Below are 24,627 nucleotides of genomic sequence, written 5' to 3' on the forward strand. Positions count from 1 at the left end.
AAAGTGGCAGATTCTCCAGAATTGACTTACAAATTGTTTCATTAACTTTTTTGAACAAAATTTACATAAATGAAATTGATAGTCTATGTACTGACCTCTTTGATATAGTTTGCTCCCTAACTGAACCTGCTGAAACTCTGTCTCATGCCTCAAAGTATATTAACACTGAATCAAATTGGTCTATGTTCCAAAATAAGCTAAATGATGAAATTACAAGTTTCGCCCAAAGTTCATGCATTTCAAACACAACAGTTGACACACATGCTGAAGCCTTGACATCTTTACTAACAAATACAGCTAATCATGCTATCCCCAGGACAACACATAAGAAAACATTCCCTGAACAAATTCCTAAAGCATGGTGGACAAATGAGTGCCTAAATAAATGGAGGATAAAAAAGGCAGCTAGGACAGAATTCATAAAAAAACCAACACCTACTACATATTTAAAAAAATTACAAGCAGAATCTTATCTAAAAAGGACTAAAATAGATGCCAAATATAAGTACTGGAATAATTTTGCAAATAAGCTCTCCAAAGAAACGCATGAGCCCATTATGTATAAAGTCATAAACCGCGTATGTGAGAAAAAAACTTCCGCCAATCCACACCTGTATGAGTTTGCGCTTAACAAAACCATTATGACAAAGATAATGGAAAAGCTAACCTATTTGCAACTCTTTTTGTTAATAAGCTAACATCAAATAATCAAAGCAAACTGTCCACAATTCATATGAGCCCACGCTCCTACCAACCACGCCCAGGATCTGAGTACATAACTAATCCATTTTCAATCCAGGAATTGAATAATGCAATACATCATATTAGAACCAAAACTAGCGGCAGCTATGACAATATACACCCTACATGGATAAAGAATCTCACACCTTCATACAAACAATTATTGCTAAATTGTTATAATCACGCTTGGGCATCTTCTAGGTTCTCCAATATATGGAAATGTTCGTCCCTCCTACCAATCCTAAAGAGAAATAATCCGAAAGACAACCCTGTGTACTATAGACCCAAAACGACAATTTCTCCGATGGGGAAAATAAGGGAGATAAATATATATCAGATACTACTCTGGTTTGTTGAAAAGAATAATATGGTCACGCACCCTTAAACTGGTATCATGAAAACACTCCACAGAAGATTCTTTCGTTTCGCATATAATAAAATCTATAAATCACTCTAAAAAATAATGTCCTTGTTGCAGCTTTCCTAGATTTTGAAGGGGCATATGACAATGTGAACCACCAAATCCTTTTAAACAAACTTGCACACCTTGGAGTACCCCCTAAGCTAGTATCTTTTATTAAATCCTTCATAGAATTGCGAAGTTTCATCGTTTGTGTTGGTTCAGCCTCTTCACCCCAAAACACAATAACCAAAGGCCTACCTCAAGGAGCAGTCATCAGTTGCCTCCTATTTGCCCTATATCCCTGGGACATGAACCTACCTCACACGAATCTACAATATGCTGATTATCTAGTGCTATGGTCATCTGGCAACACCTTCCAGATAGCACAGTCAAATCTGCAAAAGTCACTTTTCCAGTTAGAAAAATTCTCTCAACATTCAGATTTACCCATTGCATCCACCAAGTCAAAAATAATCCAATTTCACCGGAAGCGAAACCATGTTAATGCAAAACTAACTAAATAAAACAACTATTCCAGAAGAGAATCATATTAATTACCTAGGTCTCATACTTGACCAAAAACTTAATTTCTACCTCCACATTTCAAACACAATAAAAAAATACTATAGAAAAACAAATATACTAAAAAGACTTCTTTCCACACCCTGGGGCTGTAAGGAGAAAACCTTACTCCAGTTTTATAAATCACATATAAGACCCCATATTGACTATGGACTCATCGTCTATGGTGCATGTGCAAAGACCCAGATGCAAAAAATTGAAACAACGCATAATGATATAATACATCTCATATTTGGTCTTGGGAAACCCACAATCACCAAGTTTCTGCTTATGGAGAGTTGATTAACAACAATAAGGGAGAGACGTAGCTTTCTCTTGACAAAACATCTTACAAAAAATGAATCAAATAGCTCACACACGTTACATAATTGGTTAAGAAATACAGCCATGTTTAGAGGCATTGCAGATGAGTATGCCAATATTCAGAAGAAGTTCCCCATACCAGCAAAGTCTATTGCACCCACTTTGCCCCGATTCCCCCCATGGAAGTGGTCAAGTCCCATAATAAATAATGAGTTCTCAAAGTGGAATAAAGATTTAACCCCCATTGCTTTTGTCCAGAAAAAATTTGCCGAACTTAATACAATTACCTATAAAAATCACTTCCAAATATTTGTTGATGGGTCAAAAATGAATGAGAAGGTTGCCAGTGGTGTTTTCCTTCCTCACCTGAATATTGAAATGGGTGAGAGATTATATAATAATTTATCTATAATGTCTGCTGAGTTAAATGCCATAATCATGGCATTAGAACACCTTAAAGAAAACCAACCTTTGATTGCAAATTCAAATAATATTATCATATATTCTAACTCTCTATTAAGCCTTGAGTTGCTGGCCTCAGCTCCTAAATATAAGTTGGACATTGACACTTATCATTGTCTCAGTATTATTGATAATCTTGCTTCAAGTGGCATAAAAACTTAATTTCAGTACATTCCTAGCCACTCTGGCATAAGTGGTAATCATCAGGTTGATGAAATAGCAAAAAATGATATAAATATTGACCAGCCAAGTGGGAGACTAATCCCAATTAGAGATATTTACCGATGGAGGCTATCAGAGATTAATTTTAATAAGATTAATCCTTTCCTCCTTTCCCAATAAGTATCTTTTTAAAATTTATCATAGAAGTTATTCTGGAAAAAATGGAATAAATTTCTTTGCATTCTCATATAAGTTTTCTAATTAAAGCGTTTTAATTCCCCAGTCTTCTTTTTAAAGGCATTGTAATATGAATAATGAAAAAATTTACCATTGCCTATGTAAATGTGATATTCTGACGTCTGCACAACATACCTTGCTTTGTAAACTGTTAGAAAGTTTCAAACACCAAAAAAATCTCACTATCAGCCAAGAGCCTTGCCAAGTATACCTGCACACAGAGCACAGGAATCGATATCTATCGTCTTATATTTGAACTCCGTGAGTCAAAAGATCTACTGAAAGATATCTGAGAATATCTAATAAATAAGAGACAACCAAGACAGTAGCTCTGTAACCCACAGAGTGAAGCAAAAAGAAGAGGGCTAAATAGTATCAACTGAATAGCCCGCCTGCTGTGAATTAGAAGAAGAAGAAGTTGCCTTCATTGACTTTTTGAAAGCGTATAAGAATGATAAGTGTAGGGGCTACATTAGCCCCTACACTTATCATTGTCCTATTCTCCGAATTGGGGCTATCATTTGAACTTTGAGATAGTGTGCTTGACCAGCCAAGATGGGCATCTTTCACTATCACACTTTCACTGGAATTTGATTTGGGATCTGGGGGGACTTTTTTTTTTGGAGGACTTCTAAACATTGCCTATTGGAAAAAGCTTGAAACAAAGAAAAAACAAAACAAAAACAAGAAGGTGAAAATATAAAGATATCAACACGTTTGCACTATTATATGGGGAGGAGAAACACCACAGTATAGCCCTGAGGATGAGTTGAGCAGGATTGGTTTAGTACAACTGCTGATTAGAAGCGATAATAATTCACAAGAAAATATATTTTAATTTTCTTATAAGAAAATCTCTATCTCAGTCTGCCATTTGTTTGCTTCTTTTATGAGTACCCTCAAACTGAATATCAAATCAGCGCACGATCTCCCTGGTCATAACCCATGTTGCTCATCTCTTAATATTGCGTCAACTTGTGACTGAATACGGTTCAGTAGTACTTGGCAGAAAATCTTACTCCCTAGAGACTGCAGAGCGATACCTCGCCAGTTATTACAGTCGGTTGTTCTGCCTTTCTTAAAGAGCTTGACGATAACCCCTTTCTTCCAATCGGTGGGAATATTTTCAGTTTCCCATACCTGAGAAATAATCTCGTGAAGGGGCTCGGCAATGACCTCAGCTCCATACTTGAAGAGTTCAGGCTGTAAGCCATCAACTCCTGCAGCTTTGTCATTCTTAATCTTATGCAATACTGTCTTGACTTCAAAAAGGCTTATAGGTTCTTCGCTTATGTCAAGTTGAAGGAATGGTAGCTCAGTCAGTGGAAAGTTGAGTACCTCATTGAAGTATTCCTTCCATCTCTTATCAATGTTTTTTTTTTGTAAGAAGTTGACCAGCCTTACTTTCAATCACAGGTGCCGGATTTCTGAAATCTCCAGTTATTTCCTTGTTGAAACGATAGACTGTTCGACTGTCGCCCTTACTGGCGGCTGCCTCGGCTTCAGCCACCTTTGTCTCAAGAAAGAGTCGTTTGTCAGTTCTGGTAGACCACTTAATGGCCTTGTGAGCTTGCTTATATTTATATTTCAAAAAATCTTTGTACTCGACAGTGGACTCATTCTCGCATGATTCCAACATGATTTTGGTTTCTTTCCGGTCATTCATAAGTTTTCAAGATTTGTCGCTGATCCACTGCTCACTTTTCTTTTTTGCATACCCGATGTTTTCTTCGGCGGCAACCCGCACACATTGTACAATAGACTCCCATCTCTTGTTTACTGTTGCAGTCGTGTCTTCAGTTGAAAGACTTGCGAACCTATTAGCAAGATTCACATAGTACGGTTGTCGAAGATTCTTGTCCTGGAGCTTCCGGACGTCAAAGGACTTGATAGGGTTTTTATATCTCTTCACGGTCTTCAGCTTGAGTTTGAAACGCAAACACCAGTTGGTGGTCAGAGTATGTATCTGCGCCATGGTAAGTTCGCACATCTTCCAGCGATCGTCTATGACAATTTTTCACCAATATGTGGTCAATCTGGCTTCTTGTAAAACCATTAGGAGAAGTCCAAATTTATATCTGCACTTCACGTTGGGGGAACCATTATCTACCTACTATCAGGCTTCGGCTGTCCCACACATCAACCAAACGCACTCCATTATCATTGATAACACCCAGGCTATGGCGGCCTAGCACATCAGGCACAAAACTGTTATCACTACCAACTTTGGCATTAAAATCGCCACACACAACTAATATTTTGTGCTCAGGTACTGTATTGAGTATGGCGTTCAAATCACTATCAAGACTGTCCTTGGGGTCCCCACCAGAATCGTTTTTGGGGGCATAGGCTGCAATGATTGTGAGTTTAGACTGGGAGCTTTAAAACCGAGCATTAAGTATTCTTTTACCCTTAAGCAGAAGTTTCATCATCGACTTCTTTGCTTTTTTACCGAAAACTAGAGCGTCCCTAGCTTTGCATTTCTTCTCTTTACCTAAGAAGAATACTTCATATTTTTCAACATATGTTGAACCAGCGCCAGTCAGACTGGCTTCAGACATAGGTGCTATTTCAATCTTATATGATTGGAGAATTCTAATCACGCCCTCTAGACGACCTGGTTGTGTGTCAGGATCAACAGTCCTGACATTCCAAAAAGCAAGACGAAAAGGTTCATTTGCTGTCAAAAATCGTGTCCGGTGATGGTCAGTGTCGTTGCCAGAGAAATCAAATTAGGTCCGAGGCTTTTCGTTGTCGTTTCGAAAATCATCAAAAATCTTTACAGGGATAGGGGATTAGCCTATAGCCCAACCCTCCTGAATCCTGAATCTGCTACAAGTGACAATTGTTTCTCACTGGTCAATTTTTTTAGAAGCCTGCTTTTAAACTTTTGGTTATTATGGGCTGCTTTGAGCCCTGTAAGGGCTCAACTGTAATTTCCCCTGTGGAAGGATAACATGCAAAATTTTGAAGCATTCCAAATTTTTTTTTCCTGACTAAAGCTCAGGTGAACTAGGTCGGGTTTAAATAGACTAGATGGTCCGTGATGGTTTGGGAGGTGTGGTCCCCCCATCAGGTTAGTCTAGTCTTCTGTCCCTAGTTAAACATGGGAGGAATCCAACTGCAGTCTCCTCATTGTGGTAGTAAGGTGGAAATGGCTGGAATTGCCAATCCCAATTCTGGCTGGGCCAAACCACAGAGGGTGCCGTCAGGGAGTGGAGACCTGTATGGTTAAATGTACTTCCACAAAATGTCCAAATGCAAGTCAATGCAAAGCGTCCAACCCATATTACAGTATTCCCAATAAGCAATGTGTTCAAGGTTTCATCAGTACCTTCTCCAGAAAATTGGCAATCTGAGGTACTCCTTTCGGAAGATAGACAGCCCCTCAGTGTAGGGTGCTGGAACGTCTGCTTGATGACCCAGTCGTTCATTGCTGGGGAATTTTTACATTACAACATAGACATCATGTGCATTTCAGAAGCTCGAATCAGCAGCATTGTGGAAGGCTCAGAGATTAGAACTCCTGAGAACAACTCTTCATTTTCCTTTTTCAACTCTGGATCCCTTGATGGATCTGCATATGGTGGAGTGGGCATCATCTTAAGCCCCCTTTCATCAAGGTCAGTTCTCAAGTAGGAAGCAATCTCACATAGAGTAGCAAGAGTGCAATTCAATGGCCACTTATTCAGCATATCAGTTATTATTATTTATGCTCAAATCAGAGATGCCCAGGGAGCAAAACAGATCTTTTTTACCAACTTCTAGCTTGTACACTTAAGAAGGTCCTAAAACAAGACCTCACCTTGATTGGAGGCGACTTTAACGCCAGAATCAGTAGAAAAGTATCCAATGCTGAGTCTGCCATTGGCCAGTTTGGTCTTGGAGCTAGATGTAGCACGGGATCAAGGCTTATTCAGTTTGCCATGATGAATGATTAGGTCATTACTAGTACCTTGTTCAGACACAAGCCCAGCCATAGAACCACATGGCATTCAAGAGATGGTAGAGCAAAAGCCCAGACTGATTACATATTCATGTCCTGCTGTTGGAAATTGATGGCTACAAGTAGTATACTGTACATTGGAGCAGATACTGGTTAAAAACATGGTTTAAATCATCTCCTAGTCACGTTAGATCTAAAAATGAAACTAGCAGCATGCCCCAAGACAAAACCCCCACAAAGATTTGACACCAATCACTTCAGTGTTCCTAATATATGAAAAGCATTCAGCTTAGAGATCGCTAATTGCTTTGAAGCTCCCCAAGTGCAAATGACCAATGAGCATACTCAGAGTTTTGACAAAGAGTGGGTGACCATATGCAATACAATCTATGAAGCTTCAGAAGCTACAATAGGATACTGTAAAAGACTGTCCAAAAAATGGATATCAACACACACAGTGCAGCTGGCTGAGTGCAAGCAACAGATCTCAGACAGAAAATCAGAGCTGTTCAAATGCCTGAGAAGCAAATGCCACCAGCTGGCTAAGAATGATAAGAACCAGTACTGGGAGAAAAACACCAAAACATGTAAGCTGCTGCCTCCAGATCCAACACCAGGAAGACGTATCAGCTCATAAAATCAATTAGGAGTAAATCACTTAAACCAAGAAGCACCTCTATCAAAGATGAAAACAGCAAGTTATTCTGAGAAAAAAATAAACAAAATAATTCATCACAGAAAGGAGCCCTTCAAGAAACTACTTAACCAGCAGTAACTCCCCACAGCAATGGATCATAATCAGCATGACCATAGCCCAAGCCACAGCCCTGGTGACCTGCAGGAACCAAACCCTCCCAGCAGTATCTACAAAGACGTGAACAGGGCTCCCCCCACATTAGATGAAGTCCAAAAAGCAACCAATGGCCTGAAAAGAAATAAAGCTCCTTGTCCTGATGTTATCCCAGCTGAACTTTACAAGTATAGGGGAACAGCACTTGTAAGCAGGCTTCATAAACCAAACTGCTGTATATGAGACAAAGAGATGGTTCCACAAGATTGGGGAGACTCTATCATCTTTCCAGTCTTCAAAAAAAGAGCTAAGGACAAAACACAGCACTTATCATTGGATGTCTCTCATCTGTGTTGCTGCTAAAATATTCACAATAGTGCTACACATTTGCTTTTGTGTCCAGCACAACATGAAGACAAGGCCCAATCAAGCTGGGTTCCACCCACGCATGTGAACAATATTTTAGGACAAATCCTTGAACACAGGGCAAAGCATCAGAAACCAACAGTGTCTCTATTCATAGATTTTATAACAGCTTTTGACTCTATTCTAAGGGATGGAATCTGGAAGGCCATGATGGAGTATAGAGTTCCAGATAGGATAGTCAGACTTATTTAAGCATACTATCAGCATACACAAGCCCCAATTCAGATTAGTGTGGACCTCTCCTTGATGTTCCAAATAGACTTTGGTGTCCAACAGGGATGTATATTGTCTTCCATCTTATTTGAATTCACAATCAACTAGATCATGACAAGAGCAATGACAACCTTCTTAGGCATTAAAGTAAGTCCCAATTTTGTGACCACTGATCTGGACAACACTGATGATATTAACTTATTAGCTGAGTCTCATTCAAAAGCCCAATCCATTCTATCAAAAGTAGCTAAAGAATCCTCTCTGGTAGGCCTGAGAAAAGCTCCTTGAATGCAAAAGTCTAGGCATCTGGTATACCATCTAAACCCCCCCCCCAATCTTACTAGAACAGTTGCCCATAGACAAGATACCTGAATTCAAGTACCTAGGTTCTGAGGTACTCCCCATATGAGGATGTGCATCAGAAATTCATTCAAGAATTGCTTCAGCAATTGGAGTCTTCACCCAGCTAAAGTCCTCTTTATGGAACCAGAAAAAAGTCCTCTTGAAGACAAAAATAAGGTTATATCAGGCCCTTGTTTGGTCTGTCCTACTATACAGAATTAGACATGGACTATGAAAAGCATCTGGCATACAAGCCCTTAATACTACTACTAATACTACTAACAACTCACTGCAGCACCAAGTCGCCTGAGACCAACACAGCTACGCACGCTTCTCCTCCACCCCAATCTCTTCAAAGCCTCCCTTTTAACACCCACCCACAAAGTTCCCATTTCTCTTAAATCTTTCTTTATGATGTCCTCCCACCCCAGACAAGGACAACCTGCTTTCCGTTTAGCCCTAGACAGTTGGCCAAAAAGAACAATCTTTGGAAATCTGTCATCCTTCATCTGCACAACATGCCCTAGCCACCTCAACCTTTCTTTCATTATGTCCCTAGAGAGCAGTATTGAACCACATTTTTGGTATACCCTATTGTTTGACATATGGTCAGTCAGCCAGGTACCCAGAACAATCCTTAAGCAATTTCTCAGGAAAACATCTAACAAATCTTCATCTGCTTTTCAGAGCATCCATGATTCAGAGCCATATTTGACCACTGTCATCACTGTAGCTTCTAATATGCTAATCTTGGTTTACAGACTTATCTTCCTATTCTTCCAAACTTTTTTGAACTGTGAAAAAACACCCTGAGCCTTGGCCATTCTACTTTTAACATCTTCACCACTCCACCATCATTACTAAAAATACTACAAAGGTAAATGAAGCTGCCCACCTGTTCAATCTTTTCATTACCCAGCATCACCTTTTCATCTTCACTTATTCCTAGCCTTAGTGACTTAGTCTTCTTAACATTAATTTTCAAACCTATTCTAACACCCTGTACTCAAAAAACCTCTAAAACTTCATTCATTTTGCTCACACTTTCATCTAGGATGCTTAAATCATCAGCATAATCTAAGTCCAGGAGACTTTTTCCTCCCCATTTGATTCTGTGGTCTCCCATTGCCTTTCCTGTGCTCTTTAAGACATAGTCCATCACAATAATCCATATAAAAGGGTATAGAACACAACCCTGCTTAACTCCCAATTTAATACAAAACCAGCTGCTAACCTCATTTCCTACCTTAACTGCAGCAGAATTATTCTTGTACATAGCACTAATTAATTTAATGTATTTGTCTGGTATATCATACAAGGATGTATTTGTCTGGTATACCATACAAGGATAAAACATTTACTAAAGCTCTTCTATTGACAGACTCAAACGCTTGCTCATAATCTATAAAACTGAGGACCAAAGGTGTTTGAAAACTCAGGCACTTCTCAATTATTAGCCTAACAGTGAAAATTTGGTTGACACATCCTCTATCTTTTCTAAAACCGCACTGTTCTTCTCTTAAAACTTTGTCAACAGCATCTCTCAGTTTAAAAAGTATCACATAACTAAGTAAATTTACTACCTACAGAGACCAGACTAATGGCTCAACAATCACCACACTCACTTTTATCACCTTTCTTATAAAGTGGCTTAATTTAGGTTTTCCTAAAATTTTAGGTACTTCCCCTTTTTCAAAAATCATATTCATAATCTTCAGCAACTTATTTCTAACTTCATAGCCACCATATTTAAGAAACTGATTTACCACACTTATCAGCACGCGGGGCCTTATTATTTTTTGATCCTATTAGTACTGTCACTAATTTCTCCTCACAAAATAATTCTTACCTCACATCCAAGGTATCACAAACTTTTCCATTTTCCTCTATATCTTTTCCTACAAGTCTATCTTGGTTAAGCAAATTCACAAAATGTTTGGCCCATCTCTCTTTAGTTTTTTCCTTATTGCTAATTGCAGCCCCATTCCTATTTTCAACTGGGCCAGGTGCAGATTGACTACTCCCTTTCAATTTGTTAACATGCCAATACAGTATTTTACTATTATGCCATCTAGCTGCATCTTCCAGATCCTTGGCAATTTTATCCATAGCCTCCACTTCACACTTTGTTAGTTCATATTTTAATGCTTTCTCCACTTTCTTTACATTCCTTTTGTTTTCATATGATCTATCACTCAAAGAATTCTTGTACAAATTCTTTCTCCTTTCTATTAAATATAGAGCTTTTTTACTAATATTATTAGTTGCAGTCCAAGGTTTTTTCCCTAAGACACCTTCAGCAACTTCACAAATTATTTTTCTAAAATTGCTCCAACCATCTTCCACATTATCAAATTTTAAACTCTCAAATTTAGTATTCAACTGTTCCTGGAAAGTCTCTTAAATTTTCATCCTGGAGTCTACCATCATCATAACTTCCTGGGAGGTAGTTACCCTTCCAATATTTCAGCTTTAAATTAACCCTTGACTCTACCAGATGGTGATGTTTACTTTTAACATCAAATAATGGCAAGATCCTAGAATCTTGTATTGATCCTGCCAGTCTTCTAATACATTTGACCATTCATCCACAAGGAGAATCATTGGCATCCAACTCTGTGATTGACTCAGCAATGATGAATTCTGCAAAATTTGCAATCAACCTTATGATTTGCCCACTATATTGATACAAAGAAGACTCTGATGGTTTGACCATGCAATTTGCCTCCCACAAAACACCTTTTGTCACTAAAGCCCTTAGATGTACACCTCTTCAGGGATGGAACAAGTGACAAAGAGACAGAAGAAAACATGGCTTGCCCACATCAAGGCAGACCTAGAACCACTTGATGGCTTCAAGAAGTATGGACAAAGATGGGATAAGTCTTGGCTCAAATTGATTTAGCCACTCACAAATGACCAAGACTCTTGGTTTACCAGAATAATCAAGCTACTGGACACCAGGTAGAGCTGAGATGCTTGAGTCCCACTACAAGTACAAGTACATAAATAATGTAATTGCCCCAGAAGCAATTACTGAATTATGAAAGAGCATTCAAAAAGCATCACATGATATATTCACTTTCATTCTAGCTAAATTGTGTTGAAAACTGTAAATTTAATAGGAGTTCTTAATAATAGACCTGTAAACTGGTATAGTCTTTTTTAAGGAATGATACAGCTTAGGTCTAGGTTAATTAGCCTAAGCATTTTACAAGGGTCTAAAGCAGTTTTAAGTACTTTATAGTGTTTCCTTCTGTAGCATTTGAATGCTGTAATCATACTGCATATTATTTGGGTATTTACTACTGTACCTATAGCAGCCTAATTAGTCTTTGTTTTTTTTAAACTAGATTGCAGTAGACATATAGGCTATTCTATACAATAGACCTAGGCTAGTTGATTGCATATTTTAGAATTCAGACATTTCAATTATATCAAAGGAAAATTAAGGTAAAATTCAAGACAAACACCATTTTGCTATCAAAGTGGTTAGGAAAATAAAACACTCAGTAGCCTAGGTTAAAGAATCCAGGGCCAAAAACATAATTCAGGAAGGCATTGCCATATCTACTATGTTAACCCTCATCTGATTTCTATGTCTTTGAATATGCCTACTTGGAAATTTAGACATATCTATTGGAATTAGACAAAACATCATTATACCTTAATTTTCAGTATCTTTTTCTCTGGTTTTAATTCTGGAAATGGAACTCCTGTTATTTGAGTAAAATTTTTAGCCATATCAATGGGTTTTTTTCTAAATTTAGGAAACATATTTGCAGATCTTTGAAACATCTTAAATTGTAGGTAAATATCTAGGCGGTGCAATAATTTAGGTAGGATGAAAGTGAAAACATCATTTGTTGCCTTTTTTATGCTCTTTCATAATTCAATAATTGCTTCTGGGGCTAATTGCATCTAGAGCCCTTAAAAGGGCCCCAAAAGTATTTTATATTGGTAAAGGTATTTCCCCTGAATTGGAATATACCCTGAATTGTTGACAGAAAAGTTTTAAATTGCAAAATTCAGTGCTATTTTTGTTGATGGCATTCAAAAAACTTGAAATGGTATGAAAACAGTTTAGCCTATATTTGAGTTGCCTAATAAATGAGGTTTGAATTGTTATAAATAAGTAATTTTTTATATATTATTGTTAAACAACTTAATTTGTAAATTAGTAATATATTTTTAACCACTTTTCAACAGCTTAACTAGTGTTGATGACTTCTTTGCATGGTTGCAAAAATTAAACACCTTTGGGGCCCCTTTAAGGGCTCAAGATGCAATTAGCCCCAGAACCAACTAATAAATTATGAAATAGCATAAAAAGGCATCAAATGACGTTTTCACTTTCATCCTAGCTAAATGATTGCACCACTTAGATATTTAGGCCTAGGCTTACCAAATTGGGATTGAACAGCTTTGTGAAGTTTTCTTGTACTTTGCTTAAGAAGAAGATCTATTTTGAAGATTTCACTTTTATCAAATAAAGATTTTTAAAGTTTGTCAAATGTCAGTACCTTCTAGAGGAAGGAGTGGAAGTAGGTACTTCAAAATACTTTCCTGGGACCAACTTTAGTCTGTAGATCCATCCCTTAAAGCTTCATTTTACTAACCTAATTACTTCCCAAGTTAGAGAAAAGTAGTTTGTATAGAGTTAAAAAAAATAATTTAAATACTCATGTAATTATTTGTTACTTAAGTTCCATTTGCTACTAACTTGACAGTTATGTTCCATAGTACTAAAATATTTAAAACAGGCTCTAAAACTTTGAAGTATTCCTAATTTATTGCCATCTATTTTCATATTTCTAATTAGCTATCTTAGCCATCTACTTTTAAAACATTTGATGAAATTCATGAATCACTTGTAAAATTCACGTTTAGGAAGAAATAGACGCTAAGATTTAAAATTTATAATGGGCATGGTGAAAAATAAAATTCTTGTGGTCGGGGCTGGTGGTATTGGCTGTGAGCTGCTCAAAAACCTTGCCCTTAGTGGCTTTCGTGACATTGAAATAGTGAGTAATGCAAAAACGTCCAGTTTCTTTATAGCCAGACAACTAAGGTTAGAGTAGGCTAGCTCATGGTGTAGGCTACAATTCTTCATCAGACAATGTGCAAGGTTTGTTTTTGCGTTTGTGTAGCTAGTATATCTTGAGAAATTAGCCTACTTTCCCCTCTCTTAGAGGAAATTTGCATCTGACAACATAATTTAGCTAGAATAAAAGTGAATACATTATTAAGTTTAGAGAAATCTTGAAAATGTGCCTAAAACCCTTAAAAATGATGTTTGGTAAAATTCTACTTTAGTTACTTTTACCTATATTGGAAAGGGCTGAGGTTAGGAAACTGAAACTTTCAGGGATGGGTCTACAGGCTAAAATATGTCATGGGAAGGTATTTTGAAGTACTTATCTCCTCTCCTTCTCCCTCTAGAGGATCCTGAAATTTGCCTACATGACAAGTCTATACCTATTGAAATTTTGACAAAACAACATTTTACCCTAATTTTCAATTATAAGATTCTTTTTCTCTGGCTTTAGTTCTGAAAATGCAATTCCTGTTATTTGAGTAGTATTTTAAGCCGTATCAATGTTAATTTTCAAAATTTATGAGATGTATTTGCATATCCTTAAAACTCTATAAATGAGGTTTGAGGAAAGTTGTGAAGCTGAAAACAATTTTGTTGGACTTCATTTTAAGCAGAAGATTTATTTTGCATGGTTTCACTTTTATAACACATATATTTTTAAAGGTCATCAAAGGTCACGGCCTTGAAGAGGGAGAAAGAAGGGAGGTAGATACTTCAAAATACCTTCCCAGTACATACTGTAGCCTGTAGATCTATCCCTGAAAATTTCATTTTCCTAACCAAACTCCTTTCCAAGATAGCCAGAAGTAGCTAAAGTAGAATTTTACCTGATGTTTTTCTCCGAAATCATTTTTGAGGGGTTTCAAGCCCTTTTTGTAAATTTGTTTTCTAAAGCAGCATTCACAAGTGTGTCTAGCTAGAATCCCATGTCTAGCCAGAATTCAATGTCTAGGCAACAACTGTTCACAAGTAAAATTCAGGGTAAAGTTCTACAAAATCATATTATTGAGTTAGGAATTAAGGGAATACACCATTTGATGCCTTTTTTTATGCTGATTACGAATATAATAAGCATTTCTATCAGAAATGAATTTCAGCCCCCCCTATATAGGCTATACCTAACCTAACCCTGAATTGGCCTATATATGGGGGGAAACTGAAACTCATTTCCGATAGAAATGCTTATTATATTCATAATCAGCATAAAAAAAGGCATTGAATGGTGTATTCACTTTTGTCCTAACTCAATAATATGATTTTGTAGAACTTTACCAAATTCAGCGCTTAGCTTGATGTGCTAGACAAGGCGCTTGGCTAGACATTGAGTTCTAGACTCTAGAACTTAATGTCTAGGATTTTCAATTACAGCCAATCAGAATGTGTCAAGTTCCACTTTTTCATCATTTATGTTTACATTTTTAAACCAAAATTTAATTTTTGTTTTCTCATCAATTGTTTTTTTCATTTTAGGCAAATATGCAACATCAGGCATAATAGTGAAGCACATTAAGGCAATTGTTTTGCTTATCTGATCCATTATCTTGTGACAGTAAAAAAAGGGATTACAATTTTGAAAGTTTTTCCCAAATAAGCTCTCTTGATTGGCTAGAAATGACAATTTGAAGTTTTGGCTAAGCACCAAATTTTACTTGTGAATGGTCATTGCCTAGACATTGAATTCTGGCTAGACACGTGTCTAGACATGGGATTCTAGCTAGTCATGCTTGTGAATGCTGCTTAAATAACATTTTACCATCAAGACTACTGAAAATATTAATTACCATTCCTGAATCAGCTATAAATGGCAATTTTTTATCACTATACATTTTTTTAGAAGTAGGCTAGGCCTATGTTTTTAGACTTTTTCTTTGTATAGACTGTCTTGCCTTTTAGCACACCATTAGGGGCTCAAAATGTATATTCTCCCTGAAGCATTGGACTTGTTAAGAATACCAGTAGACTTGTCACTAGGCTACTTGATCTTGACAAAGCATTTGGTGAGATACCACACACATGTCTTAAGGCAAAGTTATCAGCTGTTGACATCAGTACTGACATGGTCAAATGGGTAGCCTAATGAATTTCTTGACAGATCAGAAACAGCAAGTCCAACTTTTTCACAAATAATGGTGACAAAGTCTTTTCCCTACCATGTGAAGTCACCAGTAGAGTTCCTCAAGGTTCAGTTTGTGCCCTACCTTCTTTCTCGTTTACATATATGATATGATGAAGGAAGTCACCAATAACATCACACTCTATGCTGATGATTCCAAGCTCTTCAGACCAGCAGACCAACAAAGCCTACAGTCTAATCTCCTGAAAATCCAAACCTGGGCAAATGATTAGCCATTATAATTATAACATCATATAATTATATATAATTATAACATCACGAAGTTTAGCACCCTCCAAAACACCTGGCAAAAACAACCTCTGCCATAAATAAATGATTGACAAGGGGTCCCAGTCTCACATCCAGGTGCAGGCTAACCATTGTTCCTGGTTTGAGTCCTGGTTGAACTTCCTTGAAGTAATGATATTAGGGCTGTTTTGAAACTTTTTAAACAGTTTTAATGATTGAATTTTAATGTAAGTTTTTTTTATAGTGTTTTTATTCTCTTCGTCTGTTTTGCTGAGGACGGCCCTTGGATATAGGGTCAAAATATTCATTTAAAGTTGCGTTCCACTGTCTTGTATAAAAAAATTTCCCTGTTGTTCTTCTTATTTGTTTATGCTAACCATGATAAAAGAGAGGTATTTTTTTGGGTGTTATAATTGATAACCAGCTTGAATCCATGATCACTGGCTATCAGCAGTATCAAGAGCAAATCCTAGTCTTGGTTTGCTCAAACAGACAATCACCAGTTGCTCTTGGTCTGTCTTCCTGAGGCTGTTGTCAGGCCTATTCTTGATTCTGGGCCATGCCTTACTTCCCCCTCCTATATGAATGATACTAGCCTAGTCCAAGATGTTCAAAGGCATGCTGCAAAATGGATAAATGGTCTGCAAAATATGCCATACAATAAGAGGCTGGAGCACCTAAAACTCCCAATACTTGTCTTCAGATTCTGGTGTGGTGACATGATGCTGACCTACAAATATATTAGCCTACTAAACAATAATAACAGTATCAGTAGACAGAGTTTTGAGCACACTTCAAGTAGAGGTAATCAGTGGTGTTCCCCAGGGCTTGGTCCTTGACCCTCTCTTATTTAACCTGTATCTCAATGATCTAGTAGAAGGTATCAGCTCTGAGATTCTACTGTACGCAGCTGACACCAAGCAGTATAAAGTAATCAAAACAGCTGCCAATGCACAATCTCTGCAAGAGGACCTTGACAAGCTCAATAGTTGGATGTCCAACTGGCTGATAGAAATCAATATCGACAAAAGCCACAAGCTAACAATAGGGAAACCTACTATCCGCTATGAATATAGATTAGGAGACTTACCAATCACATCTTGCCAGGAGGAGTGCAACTTGGGAGTTGTCATTGACAGCAACCTTGACTTCCAGGCCCACTATAACAGCATTATTGGGAAAGCAAATTGTGTTGTAGGAGTTTTAAGGTGCAACTTCATTTTTGGAAATGATAAGACCCTTTGCCTTCTCTACAAAGCTTTATTACAGCCAATCCTTGAATATGGTCATTGCACTACACGTCCCATTTACAACAAAGACATTGAAGCTCTTGAAAAAGTTCAAAGACAAATAACAAAGTTCTGTCCGACTTTGAGAAACTTACCTTACAAAGATAGGCTCTGCAAGCTCAAATTTCCTTCAGTAGCTTATTAACTGCACCAAGGAGACCTCATTGAGTTGTAGAAGCTTAGCTATGATGGCTAAGGAAACCTCCAGCCTAACAATGTTTTCAACGTCAGCCACACGAATTTTCATGGCCACAACCTCAAGCTTGAAGAGGAAAGGTTCCAATAGGATATTGGCCAATGAGCATTCAAGAACCAAGTAACACAACACTGGAACAATCTCCCCTTTAAAGTCATCAATGCCAACTCATTAAACTTGTTCAAGCAGGAACTGGACAAATACTACAGTGAAAGTGCCTACAACTTTTTTTCAATTTAAAAGATTTTTGTAGAGGCCCTGTGGCCTATTTGTTTTGCATTATATTATTATTAATACTCTCTTCTCAAAACATGCAAGTCAGCACCATACAAGAGGCCATTTGTTAAAACTTTCTAAACATACTGTGGACATGCCTGTGTCATGTGACAGGCTGAGGACATATTTTAACAAGTTCAAATTTCTGTCTGCTGAGAATTGGTCCTGTGTTGACTTTGACAACATAAAAAACATGAGTTACTGAATCATAATTTCTCAAATTCCAATCACCCTCATGCTGCAACCACTATAGCTTATCTTGATATTCTTGTTGGGAATCAAGGTGGGCTTGCTGAGAGAATGCTTGCATCAGCTCCTGTATTAATTTTGAAGTCAGTTTCACTGACTGTGTGTTGACTGATTATTGACTTCTGAACTGCATCTTCTCTACTGTCAGGAAATTCAATAAAGTACTTGTTTCCTCTGTTCTCAGCTGGTAATGTTTCAATTTTGTTGACAGATCTGATTTTATAAACCTTTGCAAAGTACTTTGGCTTTTGACATGTGGAACAGATCTTTTTGCAGGAAATTTTTGTTCATATGTGTGTGCATTCAGAAGTAGGGGTTTGATGTGTTGATTGGCATTGTCTGAACTTTTTGATGATATTTTTGGAGTTGCCATGGTATGTCCTGGAGTGGAGGGTAAATAATCAGTATGTTCAGTGGTGAATACTGATACAAATTGCTTGTTTAGTATGTTTGCAAGTCTTGTCAGTAGAGGCTGTTTCTTTGCTTTTTTATGTCATTAGTTTCTTCTCCCCTTGCATGCTTTAATTCTGACTGGAGAGATACCACCAGAATGTTTTAGAATTGGCATTGGATTCAAAGCTAATAGAGTGGTTATGTGGCAGTTTCTTTTTGTCAGAATAGACCCTTGATCAGCTTATCCCATTATTTCCATTTGAAGTTTAGTGCCTTAATCATAGTTGGCAGGGTCTTTAGGCTTTGGACAGACTTTATGGAGTATAAGCAGTCCCTTTGTGAAGGAATACTTTCTTGAAAAACTTTTGGTACTTATGTATTAAATGTACTCTTTTATATACTGCTAAAGAAGTCAAGTTTGGTTAATGCTAATGAAAAAAAAAATAATATAGGATGCATATATAATAGTTTAGAAACAAATTTGGGCTATATATTTGCACATCAGGGGAGGGGGGAGGTAAAGCATACCATATATTAAATATGTAACCTAACCTAGGTACCTCCCCCCCGCCTCTACCCCAAAAAATAACAGTTTAAATATTGTAAATGCAATGAAAACCACACTTTGCATTGCATGACTCTGTAGTGGTCTCTTGAATTAACCTGTCTTTAGCAGGTTTTTTGTGACTGGTTTCATTGCATTATATAAAAGATTATGTTTAATACATAAGTACCAAACTTTCATTACTGGTCTTGGGTCATATAAAAGTTTTGTCCCATAGTATATTACTGAGATCAATGCTGACCATATCAAAGTTAGTTTCTCTTGTTGACATAATGATTCTTAGCTTTCAAGAATGGGGTTTTGAGTTCAGTGATAAAAGTGTGGGATGGCTTTTTCTAACAGGAAGTAAATATGTTGTAGAGGGATGAGTTTCTGGTATCTTGAGGAAGACTAAATCAAGAAGGTTTAGTTCCTGGTTATCCTTGATTTGTGTTGGCTTGTCAACAATTTGGAGAAAAGATTGTCAGAGGCAACACTATAGCATTGCCTATAGTAAAGGCCATACAGCTCCAATGTTTTATTATTTTTTTTTTCCCAGAGGCACTTTGTATGGAAGGGGTCATTGTATAAACTTCAAAGGGGTCTCATTCAATTGGAAATCAAGAGTTCTAGTGCCCTTTTTAAGGGTCAAAAGTGATTGGAAGGAAACTAACACCCCTTCCATGTATACCATTTCCCCCAAACACATTCAATCAAAATTTTGAGATAGCCATTTTGTTCTACATAGTTAATTTCCAGATAGGACTTGTTTTTTGAGGAGGACACTCCCCCCGCAGCCCTCAGGGCAATAAATAAAAGTTCAAATAGGGATAACATCCTTTTAATAGACAGTGATGATGATAACAGTGATCGAAATTCACAAAAAAATACCAGATATTTCGGTCACATATACAGTGACTGTTATCAGTAGTAAAACTAAAATAAAACAATTTAAAACAAAAGTTTATATACTAAATCAAATAACACTGCATATTGTTTAACAATATGTAGTGTTATTTGATTTAGTATGTAAGCTTTTGTTTTAAATTGTTTTATTTTAGTTTTACTACTGATGACGGTCACTGTATATGTGACCAAAATATCTGGTATTTTTTGTGAATTTCTATCACTGTTATCATCATCACTGTCTATTAAAAGGATTTTATCCCTATTTGAACTTTTATTTATCGTCATGGAAAGGCAGTGTGGTCTCCGAAATTATCTATGGCAAGGGTTGTAAGTTATGCCCTGGGGGCATGTAAGCTTTTTATAGAAAGCTTTGTTGTAGAAACTTCAAAAGGGCTCATTTGATTGGACATTCAAAGGGGTAGTGCCTTTTTTAATAGTCAAAAGTGATTGGAGGGCAACTAACCCCCCTCTCACACCACCATTTCCCCAAACACATCCAATCAAAATTTGGAGATAGCCATTTTGTTTAATGTGGTTGAAAATCTTGGAAATTAGGTCTTTGAAGATGATAACCCCCCCCCCCCACAGTCCTCAGGGCAAGGGTTGTAAGTTATGGCCTGGGGACATATAAGGTTTTTATAGAAAGTGTTGTTGTAGAAACTTCAAAAATGGCTCATTCAATTAGAAATTTAAATAGTTAGTGTCCTTTTTAATAGTCAAAAGTGATTGGAAGGCAACTAATACCCCTTCCACACCCACCATTTCCCCAAACAAAGCCATAAAAATTTTGAGATACAGTAGCCATTTTGTTCAATGTAGTTCAACATTCTGGAAATTATATCCTTGAGCAGGACACTCCCCCACAGTCTTCAGGGCAAGAGTTATAAGTTATGCCCTGGGGGCATATATGGTTCTCATGGAAGGAATGCTCATATAAACTTCAGAGTGACCTCATTTGTTTGGAAATTGAAAGTTCTAGTTTACTTTTTAAGCATATAAAGATATTGAAGGGTAACCAGCCCCCCCCCCCCCCGCCCCCACAGCCTTTTCCCCAAATGCATCCAATAAAAATTTTTAGACAGCTATTTTGTTAAAAAAAATTCAAAGATCATATAAAAAAAAAACTCTGGTGTCAACACAACCCCCCACAGCCCAGGGGGCAGGTGTTGTAAGCTATGCCCTGGGGGCATATATGGTTTTTATGGAAGGGATGCTTGTATAAACTTTAAAGAGGGCTCATTTGATTGGAAATTGAAAGTTCTAGTTTACTTTTTAAGTGTCAAAAGAGATTGGAGGGCACCTAGCCCCTCCATGCCCTTTTTTTCTCAAACCCATCTGATATTAATGTTGAGATAGCTGTTTTTTTTTAAATACCAGGTAGTTCAAAAACCATATAAAAAAAATTCTAGGGTTGACACAATCCCCCCCCCAGGGCCCAAGGGCAGAAGTTGTAAGTTTTGCCCTGGGGGAATATATAGTTCTTATGGAAGGGATGCTTGTTAAAACTTCAGAGAGGGCTCATTTGATTGGAAATTGAAAGTTCTAGTTCAGTTTTTAAGAGTCAAAAGAGATTGGATGGCAACTAGCCCCCCATGTCCCTTTTTTCCCGAATGCATCCAATAAAAATTTTGAGTTAAGTTAAAAATTGTTCAAAAATCAGATAACAAAAACTTGGGTTGTCAACACAACCCTGCGGGGCCCAGGGCACGCATTGTAAATTATGCCCTGGGGCATATATGGTTCTTATCAAAGGAATGCTTGCATAAACTTCAGAGAGGGCTCATTTGATTGGAAACTGAAAGTTCAAGTTCACTTTTTAATAGTTAAAAAGGGTTCAAGGGTAACTAACCCCCCCCCCCCCCCCACGCCGTTTTCAAAACCAATCTGATGGAAATTTTGAGATGGACATTTTTTTTTAAAAAGAAAATAGTTCAAAGGCTGGATAAGAAAAACTCTGGTGTCAATACAACCCCTCAGGGCCTGGGGGAAGGTGTTCTAAGTTATGCCCTAAAGGCATGTGTGGTTCTTATGAATGGGATGCTTGTATAAACTTCATAGAGGGCTCATTTGATTGGAAATTGAAAGTTCTAGTTCACTTATTAAGAGTGAACAGTTCAAACATCAGATAATAAAAACTCCAAGGTTGACACAAACCCATTTTTTCACTTTGATATTGTTACTTTGATACCAGTTTTGATACTTTGATGAACATTTGATTTCTTAAAAAAGTTTGATTTTGAAATGATGAATTTTTAAAAACTTGAAACGTTTTGCAACCAAAAACAAATAAAAATTAATTAAAAAAAAAATTTCCGAAAAATAAGTTTTTCAATGAAAAGTAAAGGCCATTTTAAATTTAAGCTCAGAAGATACAAATACCTGTTAAAAATTAAACTCAAAACGACCAGAAATTACTATTAAAGGATAAATGAAACCCAAAATAAACAGAAATTAAACAAAAAATCATAGCAAAAAACATACAACAAGTAATAATGTAAATGAATAAATAGATCTCAAAGTGAGTAATGCTTAGATTGAATATGAAAATCAAGCTTAAAACGAAAAAAAAATATTTTGCTATGAAAACTGCCAAGTAGCATTGCTACTATGCTACCCCACTTTTTCCATGGCAGCTTGGCTTGTTTTTGGACCAAGTTAAGCCCTGTCTTCATTATGGCTTTTTCAGGAAAATTCAGCCGAGTAAAAACAGCTTTTCATTCATTGTAAAACAGACTTTTTCTAAAGAAAAAAAACAAAAACCAAAAAAAACACTTCAATTGCACCTGATTTGCCTCTTTCAGCCTTAAAAGTACCCATGGAGACTGGGACTGCCTGAAAAAGTAAAAAACATGCTTAGGATATACAAGTTTTAAATTGTCCAAATTGAAAAAACTGATGTCTTGGTGATGACACCAAGTCATTCAACAGCTTAGATTTGGTCTGTTTTGGCGCTATGTTTCATAAATTGTTCCCTTCTAATAATGCAGATTGAAAACCCTAGCATGATTTTCTATTAAACAGTATGCAACATGCCTACCTTTCTGCTGAAAATCAAGTGTTGTGAAGGCTATGAACTCTGTAAATGCCTCTAACTCTAATTGTGTGGATTTAAATTCCTTGCCTGATTACAATTAAAAAAAAACACACAGTTCTCCAATGGTTTGGTACTAAAATTGGCTACTTGTATAAATTGGGCCCCTTGTCCTTTGGGCTTTATGAGTCATCTGTCCCCCTCCTTGGATAATTTTTTTTTTACCTTTTAACATTTTGATAAAATTGCCATGTTGAAACTTTGACCTCGCACTATAGGAGTATCCTGGCTGCAAGAGAAAGCTAGTTACTCTATATTCAATCTTACCTCTTGAAAGAAGTGCTAGAACTTTCAATACCTGTCAAATGAACCTCCTACTAATTCTCTACAACTGGTTGCTCTGAAGTAAGCGGCTGAGGGACAAGAAAAATATAATAATAATAACACACAAAAAAAAAAACGAGCAAAAATGGGGTTTTTAAAGGCCAAATGAAAATACTAAAAAAAAACACAACATAGCACTGCAAGTGCCAAAGAACAAACCAATAAACGTCGAAAGTCAATGTGAATGTTAAAAAAAAACAATGAAAAAACCAAAAAATTAAAAGATGAATAAAAATCAATGAAAGCCTAAAAATTTTAAGAATTAAAACCAAATACCTAACAACAATAAAAGTGAGTCATTCACTAATATCCATGATTAACAAAGAAATTCAAAATTGAACCGCCATCAATGGATACTAGCAAATAACTGAGAAATAAAAGACAAACATTCATTCACTCAAACCAAAACAAAACAGCATTGAATGAGTTTGAGAGCTATGTCATCTGACTCCTGATTTTAATAACTGCATTCCTTGCAGACACTCTTTGAGACTTAAGGAACTGTTGGGTTCTTTTTTGAGAAAACTGAAATACGACTCATTTATTCTTAAATCACCTGAATCCCTGTTCAAAGCTAGACCTAAATGTTGGTATTTATAGATTTTAACAGCTCCTCTATAGTGCTGGACAATACTTTTGTCATGCAAAATTAGGCTAGCTAGATTAAATAAAATAGTATGATCTGGGTTTTTCAAAAATGTGCTCTGCAACAGCAGAGTCAAAATTTTCTGTTTTTTTTTTTTGCTTTTTGAGTGTATTGTTAATTGAACTAGAGTGCTGAGTTAATCTATCCGTAATCTATCAGTGCAATTGTGCTGCATAAGTAAAGAACAAGGTTGGTACAATGTATTGTTTTTTGTTTTTTTTCTAGAAGAGGGCACTTTGTATCAAAGGAGTTGTTGTAGAAACTTCAAAAAGTGCTCATTTCATTGGCAATTGGAATGGCTAGTGCCCTTTTTAATAGTCAAAAGTGATTGGAAGGCAACTAACACCTTTTCCATGCCCACCATTTCCCCAAACACATCCAATCAAATTTCGAGATCGACATTTTGTTCAATGTAGGCCTAGTTGATTTCCAGATAGAAATTTTGCTTTTGAGGAGGACACTCCCCCTGCAGCCCTCAGGGCAAGGTTTGCAAGTTACGTCCTGGGGGCATATAAGGTTTTATATAAAGCTTTGTCATAGAAACTTCAAAATTGCCTCATTTGATTGGAAATACAAAGGGCTAGTGCCCGTTTTAATAGTTGAAAGGGATTGGAGGGCAACTAAACCCCCCTCTCATGCCCAC

At 36.9% G+C, this 24,627-nt stretch overlaps 2 protein-coding genes across 2 annotated transcripts in view; one reads left to right on the top strand and one right to left on the bottom strand.

Annotated features, from left to right (window-relative positions):
• The window catches only part of Hpr1 (THO complex 1-like protein Hpr1), an 81,653-nt gene extending 68,275 nt beyond the window's left edge, over positions 1–13,378 (bottom strand). Inside the window, exon 1 of the mRNA XM_089096340.1 lies at positions 13,331–13,378. Within this exon, the coding sequence (XP_088952466.1) occupies positions 13,331–13,348 (18 nt within the window). The 5' untranslated portion in view covers positions 13,349–13,378. The remainder of the gene's footprint in view (positions 1–13,330) is intronic.
• A 119-nt stretch (positions 13,379–13,497) lies between these two features.
• Positions 13,498–24,627, top strand: part of Uba2 (Ubiquitin-like activating enzyme 2) — a 73,274-nt gene continuing 62,144 nt past the window's right edge. The window contains exon 1 of the mRNA XM_089096342.1: positions 13,498–13,631. Coding sequence (XP_088952468.1) covers positions 13,530–13,631 — 102 coding nt within the window. The 5' untranslated portion in view covers positions 13,498–13,529. The remainder of the gene's footprint in view (positions 13,632–24,627) is intronic.

Source organism: Artemia sp. Qi Xiang Cuo, chromosome 11 (assembly GCF_049724085.1).
Source record: "Artemia sp. Qi Xiang Cuo chromosome 11, ASM4972408v1, whole genome shotgun sequence".
Lineage (NCBI taxonomy): Eukaryota > Metazoa > Arthropoda > Branchiopoda > Anostraca > Artemiidae > Artemia > Artemia sp. Qi Xiang Cuo.